Raw genomic sequence first — 15,119 nt, 5'->3', positions numbered from 1 at the left:
AGGGACATTCTAAAGAACAATCTGTGGAGAATCAGCTGATAAGTGAGTGATGTCATTGGAATGTCCTGGTTGCTAGGATATTGTTTAAACAGCTGATTGACAGAACAATTATTTATTTTAAACAGCTGACTATTATATTTTGAAATTAGACAGTTGAGAGCAGTTTGTCAAGTACTGAGCAGTCAGTTGACACCAAGAAAAAAAAACTCACCAAGAAAACTGTAAGCTTGCCTTGGCCTTGCTATTATATCTTAGATTAGATCAGGGGCAGTATTTCTTTAGTTAGATCAGGGAAGTTTAGTTATTAAGATATAGTTTTTTCTTGAACAATGAATTCCTATCCTGCAGTTTGATTTACATTTCTGGTGATTGAATTCTAATGTTTATTGAGAGTTATTGATTTTCAGTTTTGTAATCACTTTACTTATTATTAAATGTTTTTTATTACTTTACATTGCGGGTGAAAACCAGTGTTTTTCTTTAGAGATTAGAGAGTGCTTCTAACTGTTTGATACTCTCCAGGTCACCTTGAAGGCCTGGCTGTTCTGGTCATAGCTATCATTTATTTTGATAATTAATTTTCATAATTGGACACTGGTTTACAAGGGCATGAAGGACCGCTGATTGGTGGGACATAGCTGGAAATCTGTGTTTGGATGTGTGAGACTTAAATTTACTTTTGAGTGTGAGTGTATCAAAGGTCTTAAACTGGTACACTTTGCTATGAAGTGTGTAGTAAGAAAATACATTTGGGTGGACAGAGGTATATAGTCCAGTCCCAGGGAAAATAGAGCGTGTCCCTTTTTTGCTCTTTGGAGAATATTGTGAAATATTACTTCCATTACGTGACAGTCTCATATTGGAGTCAGTAGTGAGGGTTGAAGCTCCTTAGTTACTGACCCAGGATAGTAAGGGACGTCATTAATTGGTGGCAGTCCGGTGGGATATAGCCGGACATCACAGAAAGCATTTGCCTTGGCCTTTCATAGATCTATAATAATAGCACTGCAGAAGTAGGAATTTCACTTCTTTTTGGCTAAATGGACTCAAAACTGCTTAGCAGGGCAAACATTAAAACTGAAGCTGACAGGAACCTTGTCCAACAAATCATATATTATCAGAGTTGTTCCATAGGGATCTTTTCTGGGGTCTATCTTAAGGCATATCTTCATGTCCATGCTGCCTATTAACACTAATTGCTGGTCAGCAAGTTTATGATGACACTAAAATCACAGATCTAGTGACCAACATTGAGAATCCAACTATTATACAAAAGTTTACTAATTGTTTAGATAGATGGGCTGACCTTAACATGGGGTGATTTAATTGTACGAAATGTTGTGTAATGCTATGCTGTTTGGTATAAGCAATACTGACAGCCCATATGAGTTAAAAGGAGTTACTGTTTCATCTGGTGATGTCTATAAGAACTCGTGTGTCAACAGCCATTCATTTTGACTTCAGAGGACTTGTAAATAAAATGGACAGAAAATGCATAGTATTGTTGAAGAGTATAACATGAATAATAGTATCCATGAGCATAGTAATCCTAATACTTCCAATACAGTTATTAGAGTAGGGTGTGAATGTTTTATACACAATCAGATGAGGACATCAATCAGTTGGAAAGAGCACAGAGTAGGTACACCAGACTTACTCGGCAAGTTAAGAAAGTAGTATATGAAGCAAGATTATGATTGCATAACTTATGTTCATGCATTGCTGTTTATTTAACGGAGATTTGATATGGGTCTTTAAATGTTTAAGTGGTCTGCTTACTCAAAGTGACTTAGGTATTTCATTTATAAGCTACAATAGACCCACGAGAAATAGTAAATTACTGGTGAATATTTATCCTAATACAAAGTCTAATGGTAAGAAATTCTTTCAATATAGAATGGAACGAAGGTGGCATGGGCTACCAAATGAGATAAGACAATTTTACAAAATGTAAGCGCAGTACAGATGTATGGCAGGGGAACAGGATGTAAAACACCTGGTCATCATGGAGGAAGGCTTGTAATGACTCCTTATGAGGTCACTTGGTCAATATTATACATTGAACACTGAAATGAACAACAGCATTCAACCTGGACACAAACAAAATATGTCAAAAGAAGAGTTACAATAACTGAAATGAGGCATTTTTACCTAGTATGGGATGTTTATGATATACTGTCTTCAATTTAGGCGAAGAACATCCTTAAACATTAATCATTAAATCATATTTAACACACACACCCACACATGCACACATATTAATACTAAATATACAATAAATACATTTAAAAAAGGAGACACAAAAATTTAATAAAATTAAATAATGAAACTAAACTTAAAAAAAGCATCATAGATCCAGAGGAAAAAAAGAAATGTAAAGTAAAGATAGCAGCATATCTGCTTCTAAAATCAGTTCTTGAGCCATAAAATATAGGCCTTCAAAATAAAAATGTTGAAACCTGACTGCTGATGATAGCTTATAAATCACATTAACAGTCCATGGGCAACAAATCTAAATTTCATTTACAGACATTGTAAAAGAAAAGAAGTCTTGGATTATCCAGACGAATATTGAACAAATGGAGTGAATGATGGCAGGCTGTCAATACACAGTACAACCCATACAAGACCAACAAGAATCATATAACACAATATGACACATTCTGCCCTGTCAAGCTTCAAGGATGCTGACAGCCAAATTGAGTCCCATACTTCAAAATGAAAGCCAAAAAGCACATCCACTGACCAAGGCACTATGATCAGAACTTTGACCTGTAAGTAAGCTCTGATATCAGTTAAGTCCTGATGTGAAATCATTGATCAATGGCTATCGGCTGATGACCAGGCAGATCTTGACATGACACAGAAGGGAACAAAATAGAAGGATAAAAGGACCAATAATCAAATATTTCAGTGCCAAAGCCAAGTAAAAGTATTTCTGACAGCTTGTAGAAGGCATAACTGCTGTCTGCTATCTCTATAGTTCCATAAGTAGTAATGCAGAATGACAGAAATGAAGAATTTTCCATTTCTTAATGTTAAGTGAAATATATCCTGTTTTAACAAGCAATAGGAACTATGCAGACTGTTGATGTAAACTCACCACTACCTTGCTTAAATGTAAACACTATGGACAGAGGCTTTCTGCTAATGACACCTTCCTAATGGAAGACTACTGTAATTCCTTTGCTGGAAACCTTCAAGGCTTGTATAGTGTATGTTTTTGTAACTATATAAGAGAAATCTTGCAGAAATCTAAATTTGTTGTAAGTAACAGTTTCAATTAACATTTCCTGATACAATATTTTAACCCATTAGGAAGAGTAAATTTCACTGTATATGGACTTGCAAAATATGATAAAACTACTAACATGCTTGTTTTCTGTAGGCTGCAGCACATACTTTTTCAACGTTTCTAAGCATATTGATAGTATGAAGATGGAAAATTGTTTCACAGCATTTGCAGCCTGTCACAAGGGTATGCTACTAAAACAAATGCTATTGTGCCTCCTTAGTGGAAGTAAGTTAAAAACCTGAAAATGTACAATGTTGTGAAATGGACTAACAATACTAAATAAAAGGCAGTTCTTGTTTTTATTGCTGCAATTACCAGCAAAAGCCTATTAGAATAATAACTAAATAGTTTTCCATTTGCCGTATTATCAGATGACATTAAATTAACTAAAAAAAAAATGTATTTGGCAGCTAACACTTATGTAAAAAGTTCCTAAATGTGCAACTGCGTCCTTTATTAATGCAGCGTGTTTGTGAACTGTTTAAGCAATTTAGGTAGATGAGGTTTCGTATAAAGACACCAGTGGAAAAAAAACAGTAAAATCATCAGAGAAAACAAATGAAAATCCAAGGGGGTAGACAAGAAAAGTATAACAGAATTTATAAAACATATGATGATTAGAGGCCCAAGCAACAGTCAATAATATTTATCCATAGGTTCATAAGTAAGTACTAGTGTAGCTGCCCTTGCTGGCAATTTTAAGCCTAGCCAATTTCCCTTTTTGTGTTCAAAATAACCTATCCCATTTGGTTATAGACTGACCTTACCCCTCCTACAGTCGATAATTATATATAACCCATAATGAAAAAAACTGGCATCCTACCACAGATAATTTGATGGGACCCATGCATGGGATAAATCATTTAGGAGCCATCTCTGTCCATTAGCATTATAGGGGACAGTTCTGGGGTAAATTTTGTTTTCCAGCCATAGATCTAATTTCCACTTGAATATGGACAGGGATTAACTTTCTTTTATGTGGCTAGGGAGTCTGTTCCAGAGCAGTGGTATCCTCTGTAAAATATACATGTCCCTCCACACCATTCTGTTGATGTTGTAGAAGAGGTTTAGATCCCTAGACCAAGTATTTCTGATTTCATTTGTCATGCTGATGTGCAGGAAACCCATCAGTAATAGGTCAGAGGATGCCTTGTATGCCAGACCTGGTCATCTCTTAACAGTCTGAAGGACACCAATTACAGTGACAGAGCTTTGAGTCAGTCCATGTGGGACATGTTGTTTAGGCCTTGTATCCTTTTAGAAATGTATCTCTGTGGGCATTCCAGTTGTTGAATGTGTCTGGATAGATATATGCCAAAGGGGGCATGATATTCAATGATTATCCTAATGAGGGCTAAGTAAAGGTGACAATGGCATTCATAGAACTAGACACAATTCCTTTGTTTATAAACTGTGCAATATAGAGGGATTTCCTTACAACAGTTGACACGTGTTGGCCAAAAGTTATGTCACTGTCCACATAAATTCCAAAATCCTGAACAACTGGGTCGACTCTTAGAGGCGTATTGTCAATTGGGTAATTCCTTGGGGTAGATAACCTCCCAAAGGATACAATAATGCATTTTTTGGCATTTCATTTTAGCACATGATTTTGGCACACATTATTGATTTGGGATAAACCTTCCTGCAGTATGGCAAAGTCATTTGGAGATTCAATGACTGCTCTTAGCTTGCAGTCATCTGCAAACTTAGTCAGTCAGAGACCTTTGGTATTGGCTTTTAGTGCATAAAAGTAAATGCCACACAGAAGAGGTCCAAGCACAAAACCCTGGGGGACTCCACTGGTAACTGGTCTCTTTGTGAAGATAGCTTCCCCTATATTGATTATCTGTATACTATGTATAAGCCATCTGGCAATCCAGAAGGTGGCATAGGGGTTTATTCCCAGTTTATTTAGCTTTTGTAATAATGCCTGCATGGGAAATTATGTCAAAAGCTTTGGCCAGATCAAGTTATGCGGTGTGCACCATTTTGTCTTCATCCATTGCTTTGGTGACCTTTTCAAAAAAATCCACCAGGCTGAGTAAGCATGACCTGACCTTGACAAATCCAAACATAAACAGGTCCATTGTTTGAAGTCTTTCCATGGCTTTGCATATGAAGCAGGTCAGATTTATGGGTCTGTAATTGCCTGGGGCTATGGAAGATCCTCTTTATGCAGGGGAATGATTGTAGCTGTTCACTAACTGGAGCAAAACCTGTATGAATGCTGAGAATAAACAGTGTTGTTGGGCTGTGGCTAAATCACACCATGCTATTTAAGATGCATCCAAGGATATTGTCAGGACCCACTGATGCGGTATTTTTAGCTTCTGATAGCACTTTTAGGACTTGGTCTTGTGTGATATCTGGAGGCAAGCAAGTTTCAGGTATAGCTTGAAGGACTGACAGAGGGGAGAGAGAGTTAAAGTCAGAGATAAATTTATCAGCCATTAAGTTCTGTATATCTTCAGCCCCAGTGTAGGTATCATTGTTTACAATCAGCTCAGTGGATGGCTGCATTGTGCTTTTGAGATTACGAACATAACTAAAAAATGCCTTGTGATTGTCTTTGACTTGGGTAGCTAATTTAACCTCAAACTTTGCTTTGGTGGATTTTATTAAGCTCTTGAGTTGTTCTTTTCATTTCAGTGGCAAGGGCTCTAACATTCTGAGCATTACCCTCTTACCTTTGATCAAAAAATATTTTCCTTTTATTATAAAGCCTGTTGGTATTATGACTCCACCGTGTGGGTTTGTTTCTGGTATTTGCCCTGCACTTGCCCATGTGGAGTACAGCTGCATCTACGCAGCTGTTTACATGCTGGTATAGTGTGGTGGTGTACATTTCTGTATAATCAGAGGAGTTAACTGAACACTGAGTTAACAGTGGAGTTTCTCAGAAAGGATGAAAGAAATGCAAGGCACTGTGTCTTCTAATAAAATGTATAAATATAACTGGTGTACAGTGACTGGGTAGTTTGTCAAACTATGAAGACCTTATAAAGTCTAGGGATTGTAATTATGCATGAGACACTAAACTGTATTGCCTTTCATTATTGACTGTGTGTATGTGATTAACACTTGTTTACATACTCATGAGCTTGGTATGTCTTTTTGCTCAGAGAGCCTTCCAACCAAATTATTCGATAAGTTAGTATAAATGAGACGGAAGCTGATTTAAATATTCACTAAAATACTAATTACAGTTTTGGTGTTCTACTGTTGAAAATGCTGTCTGGTTTTGTGGCATGACTGTTCTCAGTTTCACAGCATGTTATTTTATTTGGAATGGGAAAGGTGCAAACTTGAGGAAAGAGACACTTTTCAAGCTTTACCCTTAGAATAAAAGTGACTGCAAACAGCCCCATTCATATATAATATGCATACCACTGCATGGTGCTGTTAACTCACAAGGATTTCTACTTCCCTTTTTGTATATATCCACATGAAACAACGAGAATAATTTTGGGTGAATTAGTGAGCTGGATTCATTTATTTCAACCCTACAATTTGTAACACACCCCTAACAACAACCTCTCTGCTTCCAGTCTCTTGATAAATCTTCTTCTGGTTAATAGTTATGTCTTGACCATAAATATATTTTCTCAGGCAAGACCAAGAAAGCCTGTGAAAGCAAATACATTGCACAGACTGTACATGTGTGTGCATGTATATATATATATATATATATATATATATATATATATAGACAGATAGATATAGATAAATCCAAACAGATTTACATACTAAGGTACAATAAAGGGTTGCAACAAACAGGTATAGATGTGACAGGATGTGAGAAAGAATGTTGTTGTTGTTGTATCTTTCAGCTTTTCCCAGTTAGGGGTCGCCACAGAGGAACTCCGGTCCGCTAATGATTGGCAGTAGATTTTTACGTGCCAAGTTGCCGGCCCTGACGCACAACGTTCAACAAAGGTACGCCCATTCACGCATGTCTCCACACAGAAAATGCTCTAGCTGAGATAAAAGGTTAAAATATGAGAGGAGAACTGATTTTGGCACAGAAAGCAAAGGAAGATACATACTTATTTGAGTGTTTATGTGTGCACATATATGAGGGAAACAACATCTTAATAGTGGCTGTTTACAGATATGAGTCATTGGTTCATTCAGAAGGTAGTAAATCATTTGTGAATCTGTGTAATTCCTTTCCAAAAAATAAAGGCACCAGTAACTATAAACTAGTATTAGAACAATATACGAGTAAGGACAAAGGTGTGGCATGCCTAACTGGACCACTGTCTAATGATCTGGCTGATATGTTATACTCCTGTGACTCATTTCTTAACATTGGCAAGACAACAACAAACAAGATTATAGCTAAGAGAACATTGCATGTCTCTGCACACTGCTTTCCTCTAATACATCTTTTAGGGAAGTTTGTAAGTCTGGTTACATGAAATGGTAGCTTACAGTTCAGAAAAAAGAACTCCTGTGCACAAACCACAAACAACATAAATAGAAGAGAAAGTCTCTCTATTAGACTTCAGCTCTCAACACTGTTTTCAGGTAGTGTCTCATATTTTGCATAGCATGTTTTCTTTATATATTTTCAGTGAAATAGTTTCACTGAAACAGCAGTCACCGAAACTGCCTTCACTCTACAAACAGGCTTCTGATAGTAATATATCTGCATACAAACATGTCGGAAAGAAAGAAGAAAAAAACATATGTGATAGTGAACATGTTGATAATATTTGGGGACATTAATTGTAAGATAAGAAAAGAAAAAGGAAAATAACATAAGAAGTAAAGTTGATTGAAGAAATGATGCAGTGTGGAAACTTGAAAATAAGAAAATGTAGAGAGTGGGCATACAAAAGGGGCATTTTTAAAAAAGAGATAGATTATCTTATATGGTCAGGTGACATGAAGGAAGTGGCAGTTGGGATTGAAGGAGGAGATATTTTTAGAACCTACATAAATATGGGCTGTTTTAGGCGATAATTAAATAATAAAAGAAGGAAAATGAATAAAATGGTTAATTGGTATGTAAGTAAAAAAAGGAATGACGGATGATGGCACTAGACTATGGAATGAACACATGGCAATGAGAATATTTTATGAATAAATGATGAATGCTGGACAAAATGGTGGGTGGTGTGCAAAGAGAAAAATAAAAAGACTTTTTCTGGAAGTAGAGAGGAATAGTAAAAAAGTAAAATGGAATATGAAACCAGGAAAAAGATTCTGAGAAAGGAATGGAAGAAGAAAGTAATTGAGAAAGAGAGAAAAAATAAATGGTATTAGAAAAATACATAAAAATTGAGACAACATTGTAAAGACAGAAATATTTTTAAAGGGAAAGAAGAAAGAAGTTTCATCCTTTTTTTAAAGAAAGGTAGCAAAAAGAAAGGAAAGTAAGATGGATGGAATGGTAAATGTGAATATGTTAGTAAAATGTACATAAGAAATTATTGAGATTATAGAAGTATTTGTAGAAACAATGTATAAAAAGGAAGAAGTTAAAATGAGGGGGTAGAAAAGTAAAAATGTTGGATAAAGCAAAATGTAAATTAGAAGAAAGCAATAAATTGAATGTATTTGATGAGATTAAAAAAAAAAAGAAAAAGAAAGGATGGAGGGATCATCACCAGGCTTGGATGGGTTACGTTGGTGATATTATTTTGGAATTAGTGTTAGGGAAAAATCAGTATTTGTGGAAATACTGAACAAATGTTTACAGGAAGGAATAGAAGAAAGGATAAGTGCTGAATGATTACATTTATATAAAATAAAGATGACAAAATATATTAACAATGGGAGGACAATAACAGTGGGGAATACTGGTTATGATTTCTTTATGAAGATAATGTAAAAAAGACGGGATTGTTCTGGAAGAGGTGATAGGGAAAGGTATATGGAGCAAAGGGAAAACAAGTGAAGGAAATGTTAGTAGTAATAAAAGAAAAAATAGATGATATTTTAAGGGAAAATAAAGATGTAAGGTTGGCTGTGCATGATGTAGCAAAAACATTTAATTCAGTAAGAGGTTGTGAGATAATGTAGGATATTTACCTGATTATGGGTTTGGGACTATATTAAAAGTACTAAGAAGTGTTATGAGATGTACTGGGTGAAGGTTGTGGAAAATCATTGGTGAGAAAAAAAACATTGAAAAAAATATGAAACAGTGGGACTGATAAGTATGTGTTTACTTGTGCAAGTGATACAAACTATTGGTGAAATTAGAGAAGCAGGATGGGAAACAGAAACAAGTGTAACAACACATATGTGTCTTTCATATGCTGATGATTTGATTCTTATATCAAAAATAAAGTATGGATAAGGGAAACTGACAAGGATGGAAATGAAGCAAATAAAGTTGAATTTAAGTTAAATAGGTCAAAAAGTAAAAGCTTTGATGAAATAAAGAAGATAAATAGAATATATTTTACTAGAAATTAGATAAACACATTAGGAATAAGGTTTGGTGAAACTGCAAAATCAAAGAACAATGGAGAGAAACACTGGATAAAGTAAATAAATTAGTTAGTTTGTGGAAACTTTCTATTTATCCTTTAGAAAAGGGTATATATATATATATATATATATATATATATATATATATATATATATATATATATATATTAAATATGCATATATTGGGAAAGATTGGATATTTAGGGAGAGCATATGTGTTTCCTGGAAAAATGGAAAAAAAGAATTGTTACAGATCTTTAAGTTTTATTTCAGAATCAAGATTCAATCCAGTTAGATTAGGAAGTATATATAATAAGAAAGAAGAATGAGGTTTGAATTAAAAATAATCTGGTTATTTATCTGAAATCTATATACCTTTTGTGGGTATTAAAAATAAGAAAGAGATGGAAAGCAACTTGATAGGGAAAATACCATATTCAAAATATGGAGAGACTGAAAAATGAAAAGCGAAAGAAAAGAAGTAAAAAGGAGGAGATGATGATAAGCTGAAGTTATGGAAAATTAAGATTCGTGAAGTTAAAAAGCTATAGCGGAATGGTATAACATGACAATGGAGAAATATTATTTAATATTTCTACGGAAAGATCATAAGGATGAAGTTAAAAAAAAACAGAAGGGAAAGATTTGAAGATCTTAATGATGTTAAAGATCTGTTATGTACATTATTATTTGATAAGCTGTCTGTAAAAAGTAGCAAGAAATATAAAAGTTGAAAAAATGTAAAGATTGAAATGATGAAGAAGCGACAAGCATTGTATTTTGAATTTTAAAAATAATTAGTTGTTTTATTCAAAATTAGGGTTAAGTTAGGTTTTCAAAATATAAACATGGGTATAATATTGGAGGCGAAATATGAAAAAGAAAAAAATGTGAAGTTAGCAAATGGGATAGAATAACAATGCAAAGAGTATGTGTATTGCGGAAAAGAACATATGATGAATGGTATAATAAAAACAGGAATGTTGAAGATGTTTTGGCTGAAATAAAAAGGATGGCTGTGGAGAAAAGAAAATGTATAGAATGAAATATGTTAAAATTTGTAAAATTGATGTAAAATACTGAAAAATATTGTACTTCTAAATATTGCAGATATGTAAACAGAAATGAAGGGTGGGATATATTAAGATATATATAACTGGAAATTGGACATATGTATAAATAATATATATATATATATATATATATATATATATATATATATATATATATATATATATATATATATAATTGAAAAGTGACTCAGTAGATGGCACAAAGAAGCTTTATTAGGTTGCAATACAAAGTCAGAAAGATTAAAAATATAGTCATTAGACACCCTTTATAAGTTATGCTAGCAACAATCTGTTCACCAGTCCATGGACATCAAAGGCATATAGAAAGAGTACTCCCAGCAGCTTTTGATTGATGAAAACCCCAGAGAAACTGTGCTGCCCCAGATACAGGCTACCATGAAAGAAGAAGAGAAGCCCAACCTTGAAAAAGTAAATATCACTAAGGAGAATGAAGTCAGGGAAAACAGCAGGCTCAGATGAGGTCACAACAGATATGATCAATATGTCAGGTTAGTTAGAGCATAAATGGCTTCATAGTATACTCATTGTAGTATGGAGAGAAAGGCATATCCCCAATGACTGGACAGTAAGCATACTTGTGCCAGCATCCAAGAGCAAACAAGACATTCACAATGTGAAAGTTCTGGAGAGAGTGATTGATAAAAGAAGACACATTGCAGTAGAAAGATGAGCAATTTAGATTCAGATTGGGATGTAGCATACAATGAAAGTGACTGTAAACAGCCCAGCTCATGTATAACATGCATACCATTCATACTGCTGTTAACTCACAAGGTTATCTACTTCCCTTTGTGACTATATTCACACAAAATAATGTTAATAATGTAGGGTTAATTAATGGGCTGAAATTCATTTATTTCAATCATATTATGTGTACCACATTCTTAACAACAACCTCTGTTCTTGATAAAATTTCCTCTGATTAATGGTTATATGTGTTGATCATAAATATCTTTTCTTGGGCAAGACCAGAAAAGCCTGTGAAAGCAAATACATTGCACAGACTGTGTATGTTTGCATGTATCTGTCTATCTATCTATCTATCTATACACACAAACATATACACACAGACTGTTTATGTTTGTATGCATAGATAGATAGATAGTTACAGATACATATGGGTAGATTGATATAAACAGAGTTACAGAGCTGTGGTACAATACAGGCTGCCAACAAACAAAATGCATGGGACAGGATGTGAGAAAGAATAAAGGGTTAAAATATGAGAGGAGACTTTGGCACACAAGGTAAAGGAAGATAGGTATTTATTTGAGTGCTTATGTGTGAACAGTTATGGGGGATACAATATCTTAAAAGAGCTGTGAACAGATAAGAGTCACTGGTTCATTCAGAACATGATAAATCATTTGGTAGTCTGTGTGTCCCAATCACAGGAATTAAAGGCACCAGTGCTTATAAACTAGCATTAGATCAATACAGAGATGAGTACAAAGGGGCAAAGGTGTTGGCATGCCTAACTGTCTCGTGATCTATCTTATATGTTATACTCGTATGTCTAGCTCCTTAACAGTGGCAACACAACAACAAACAAAATTATCCTTAAGAGAGCGTTGCATGTCTCTGCACACTGCTACAGACTTCCTCTAATGCCTCTTTCAGGGAAGTTTGTAAATCTGGTTACACGAAATGGTAGCTTACAGTTCAGAAAAAAAAGTAATCATGTGTACAAACCACAAACAGCATAAATAGAAGAGAGAGTCCCTCTGTTAGACTTCACCTCTCAACCCTGTTTTCAGGTAGTGTATGTTTTATTTGCATACTTTATATAGTATTTCTAAAGCATGCAATATATGCCCCTTATTGTCTGCAGCTTTATAAGCATTTATGGTGGGACAACAATCTTAGATTAGAACTTGCTTAAGTTCCTCCTTCGTAAGTTACTGACAAACACATTTCAGTAATTGAAATAAATTACCTTCGGCAGGTTAGTGGCTCCTCTGATCTTTTTCACTACTTCATCCCCCCTTGGGTGAATTCGTGCTACATGCCTCCACATCCTCTCCCACGTGGGCTCATTGATTGGAAGCCCTCCACGATTCACATAGAACAAGACTCCACCATCCTGCAGGTCATCATCACCTTCTTCCTCGTCTCCCTTCTCTACTACCCCGTTGCTAGCACCTGCTGTTGAGCTTGTCTTCCCGTCTGTCATGTCACACTGCTGTCACCTGCTCCAAAAACTCTCAGCCCTGGCGATGTTAAACAGCTCTTCAATATTTTAGCTTAGTGCCGGTGCTCCACCGCATGCTTCTTGTCCGGTGTCCTGGGATGGATACACCTCCGGCTGGTTCCAAAGTGATGTGACCGGTGTTGGAAAGAAGGAAGGAAAATCCAATGTCTACCCAACTGCAGGGCATGAATGAGACATGCAACACCCTGATGTCACTTTATTCAGACAGGAGCTATGCTCTTTGTTGGGGTTCTTCTAAACGGACAGCATCCCCACCTCCGCTTTCAGATTCAGTGAGATGACGATATGCAAAGGCGGCGCCAGGAGATTACGAACTGAAAAAAAAATTAATGCAGACAAATGCAACGACAATGCAAGGAGAGGCAGCCAGAGCTCGACTCCTCCTCCAGCTGGTGATACTGGATTGCACTGACCCCCGGATGCGCATCACTTGGAGGTGGCGCCCACCACCACCAGCTTTCAGACTGTCACCCTTAAAACTATAATAAACATTGCATAACCCTTCTGTAACTTTTTTTTTTGGGGGGGGGGGGGTGATATCCTGAAAAGTGACATGTGGTTTTATATACGACTTACAACTTTATTCTAGACAGAGGAGGTACAGCGCCGATCCCATTGCCCCTTCACAAGCCTACACTGAATACATCTGCTGTACCTATCAACTGTACAGATTTTCGCATAATGATCAAATTTTTTACTCATATTTTTGGTCCGTTTCTCATAAAATTGTGTTTTTCCTGGCAAATAATTGAGGGTTAAAGTCAGACAATAATGCCAGGCATCTGAGTTTCAGACTTCATACCCGTCAGAAAATACATGTTGATGCAAAACCTGTTAAGTCTATCAATATTCTAAGTATGTAAGGGCAATATTTAAAAAAGGTCCCTATTTTGGGGCCTTTGTCCCCCATTACTGATGACTTTGTCCAGATTTCTTGCTCTTAGAGTTTGAGAGGTATGTGTAGCTAGTATTACAAGTAGCAGTTCATAATTTCCCCAGTAGTTAGATTGTTAAAATATAACGGTAATACAGCAAATACAACACTCTGTTAGTTCATCATGTTCCCAGTCGGCACTCGGCAGTGGATTGGGGGCTGCACCTCATATTTTTCGCTTGTTACACTCCAGAAGTTGCGGCTTTCATGCCATCACAACGCCCGTTTTTTTAAGTATATTATAAATAATTGTATGTAGAACACTAAATTTATCCTTCTAGTCAACCATGCAGATAGTAATTTTGTATATCAGCTTCAAGTCTCGCTACTTTTTATTACTTTCCTACTAGCATGTGGATGCAGACTGGAATTATTGCAGTGTAAGCGATCGTTGCATTCGATCCATATTTTATTATACTTTATTGCTCCTGTATACATTTTTCTACAGTTTCTTTTCTATGTTTTAATATTGTTTCTTGTGCTTGGCAGCAATAATTCACATTTTGTTGAGTTATATATTTCACACACTGTAAAAGACAGTAGGACCAGGGGAAGGGCTGTTCCAAGAGCTGTACCCAAGGGGGGCCAGTTTTCCCACCAATGAGCATAAACCGCCCAATGACTGAAGATCACTGCCTTAGTATAGCATTTCTTTTTTAGTACATAGGTGTTTTCATTAACTTTTGTTTTATTAGCTAACTGTGATAGATTTCTTATCTCTTCCTCTTTTTATCTGTCAAAAATGTTTAAAACTTTGTGTAAAAGATATATTGTGCTTCCAAGTTCCTACTGCTGGAGGCCAGGATACAGAACATGTGAATTACGACATTCTCATCTGTAATTAGGAAAACTACAAAGCTTGGCAATACCTGTCTCAGTGTAAGGAGCCACAGATCAGATGCTGCAGAAACTGACAAGATCATAAGGTAGTGTTTTGACATAGGACATAAAACAGTAAAAGAGCGCCCTTGAAATACAAAAATACATTCTTATATTAACAGGCACACATATACTCACCTTTAAAGTATATGGAAAACTACATTAATATTTGTGAAATATGGTGCACAACTCATTCCTGTCTGACATGGAAGAACTAGACATGAATTAATGAAAGCAGACAGGACACCAAAGGCACAC

General features: G+C 35.6%; 1 protein-coding gene across 1 annotated transcript in view; it reads right to left on the bottom strand.

Moving 5' to 3' along the window:
- Nucleotides 1-13,436, bottom strand: part of VASH1 (vasohibin 1) — a 510,054-nt gene extending 496,618 nt beyond the window's left edge. The window contains exon 1 of the mRNA XM_044073896.1: nucleotides 12,773-13,436. Within this exon, the coding sequence (XP_043929831.1) occupies nucleotides 12,773-13,009 (237 nt within the window). The 5' untranslated portion in view covers nucleotides 13,010-13,436. The remainder of the gene's footprint in view (nucleotides 1-12,772) is intronic.
- Nucleotides 13,437-15,119: the final 1,683 nt, after the last annotated feature.

Source organism: Protopterus annectens, chromosome 6.part0, assembly GCF_019279795.1.
Source record: "Protopterus annectens isolate FY-2018-M chromosome 6.part0, PAN1.0, whole genome shotgun sequence".
Taxonomy (NCBI): domain Eukaryota; kingdom Metazoa; phylum Chordata; order Ceratodontiformes; family Protopteridae; genus Protopterus; species Protopterus annectens.
The sequence above is the reverse complement of the archived record's forward strand: the minus strand, read 5'-3'. Positions and strand labels throughout refer to the sequence as shown.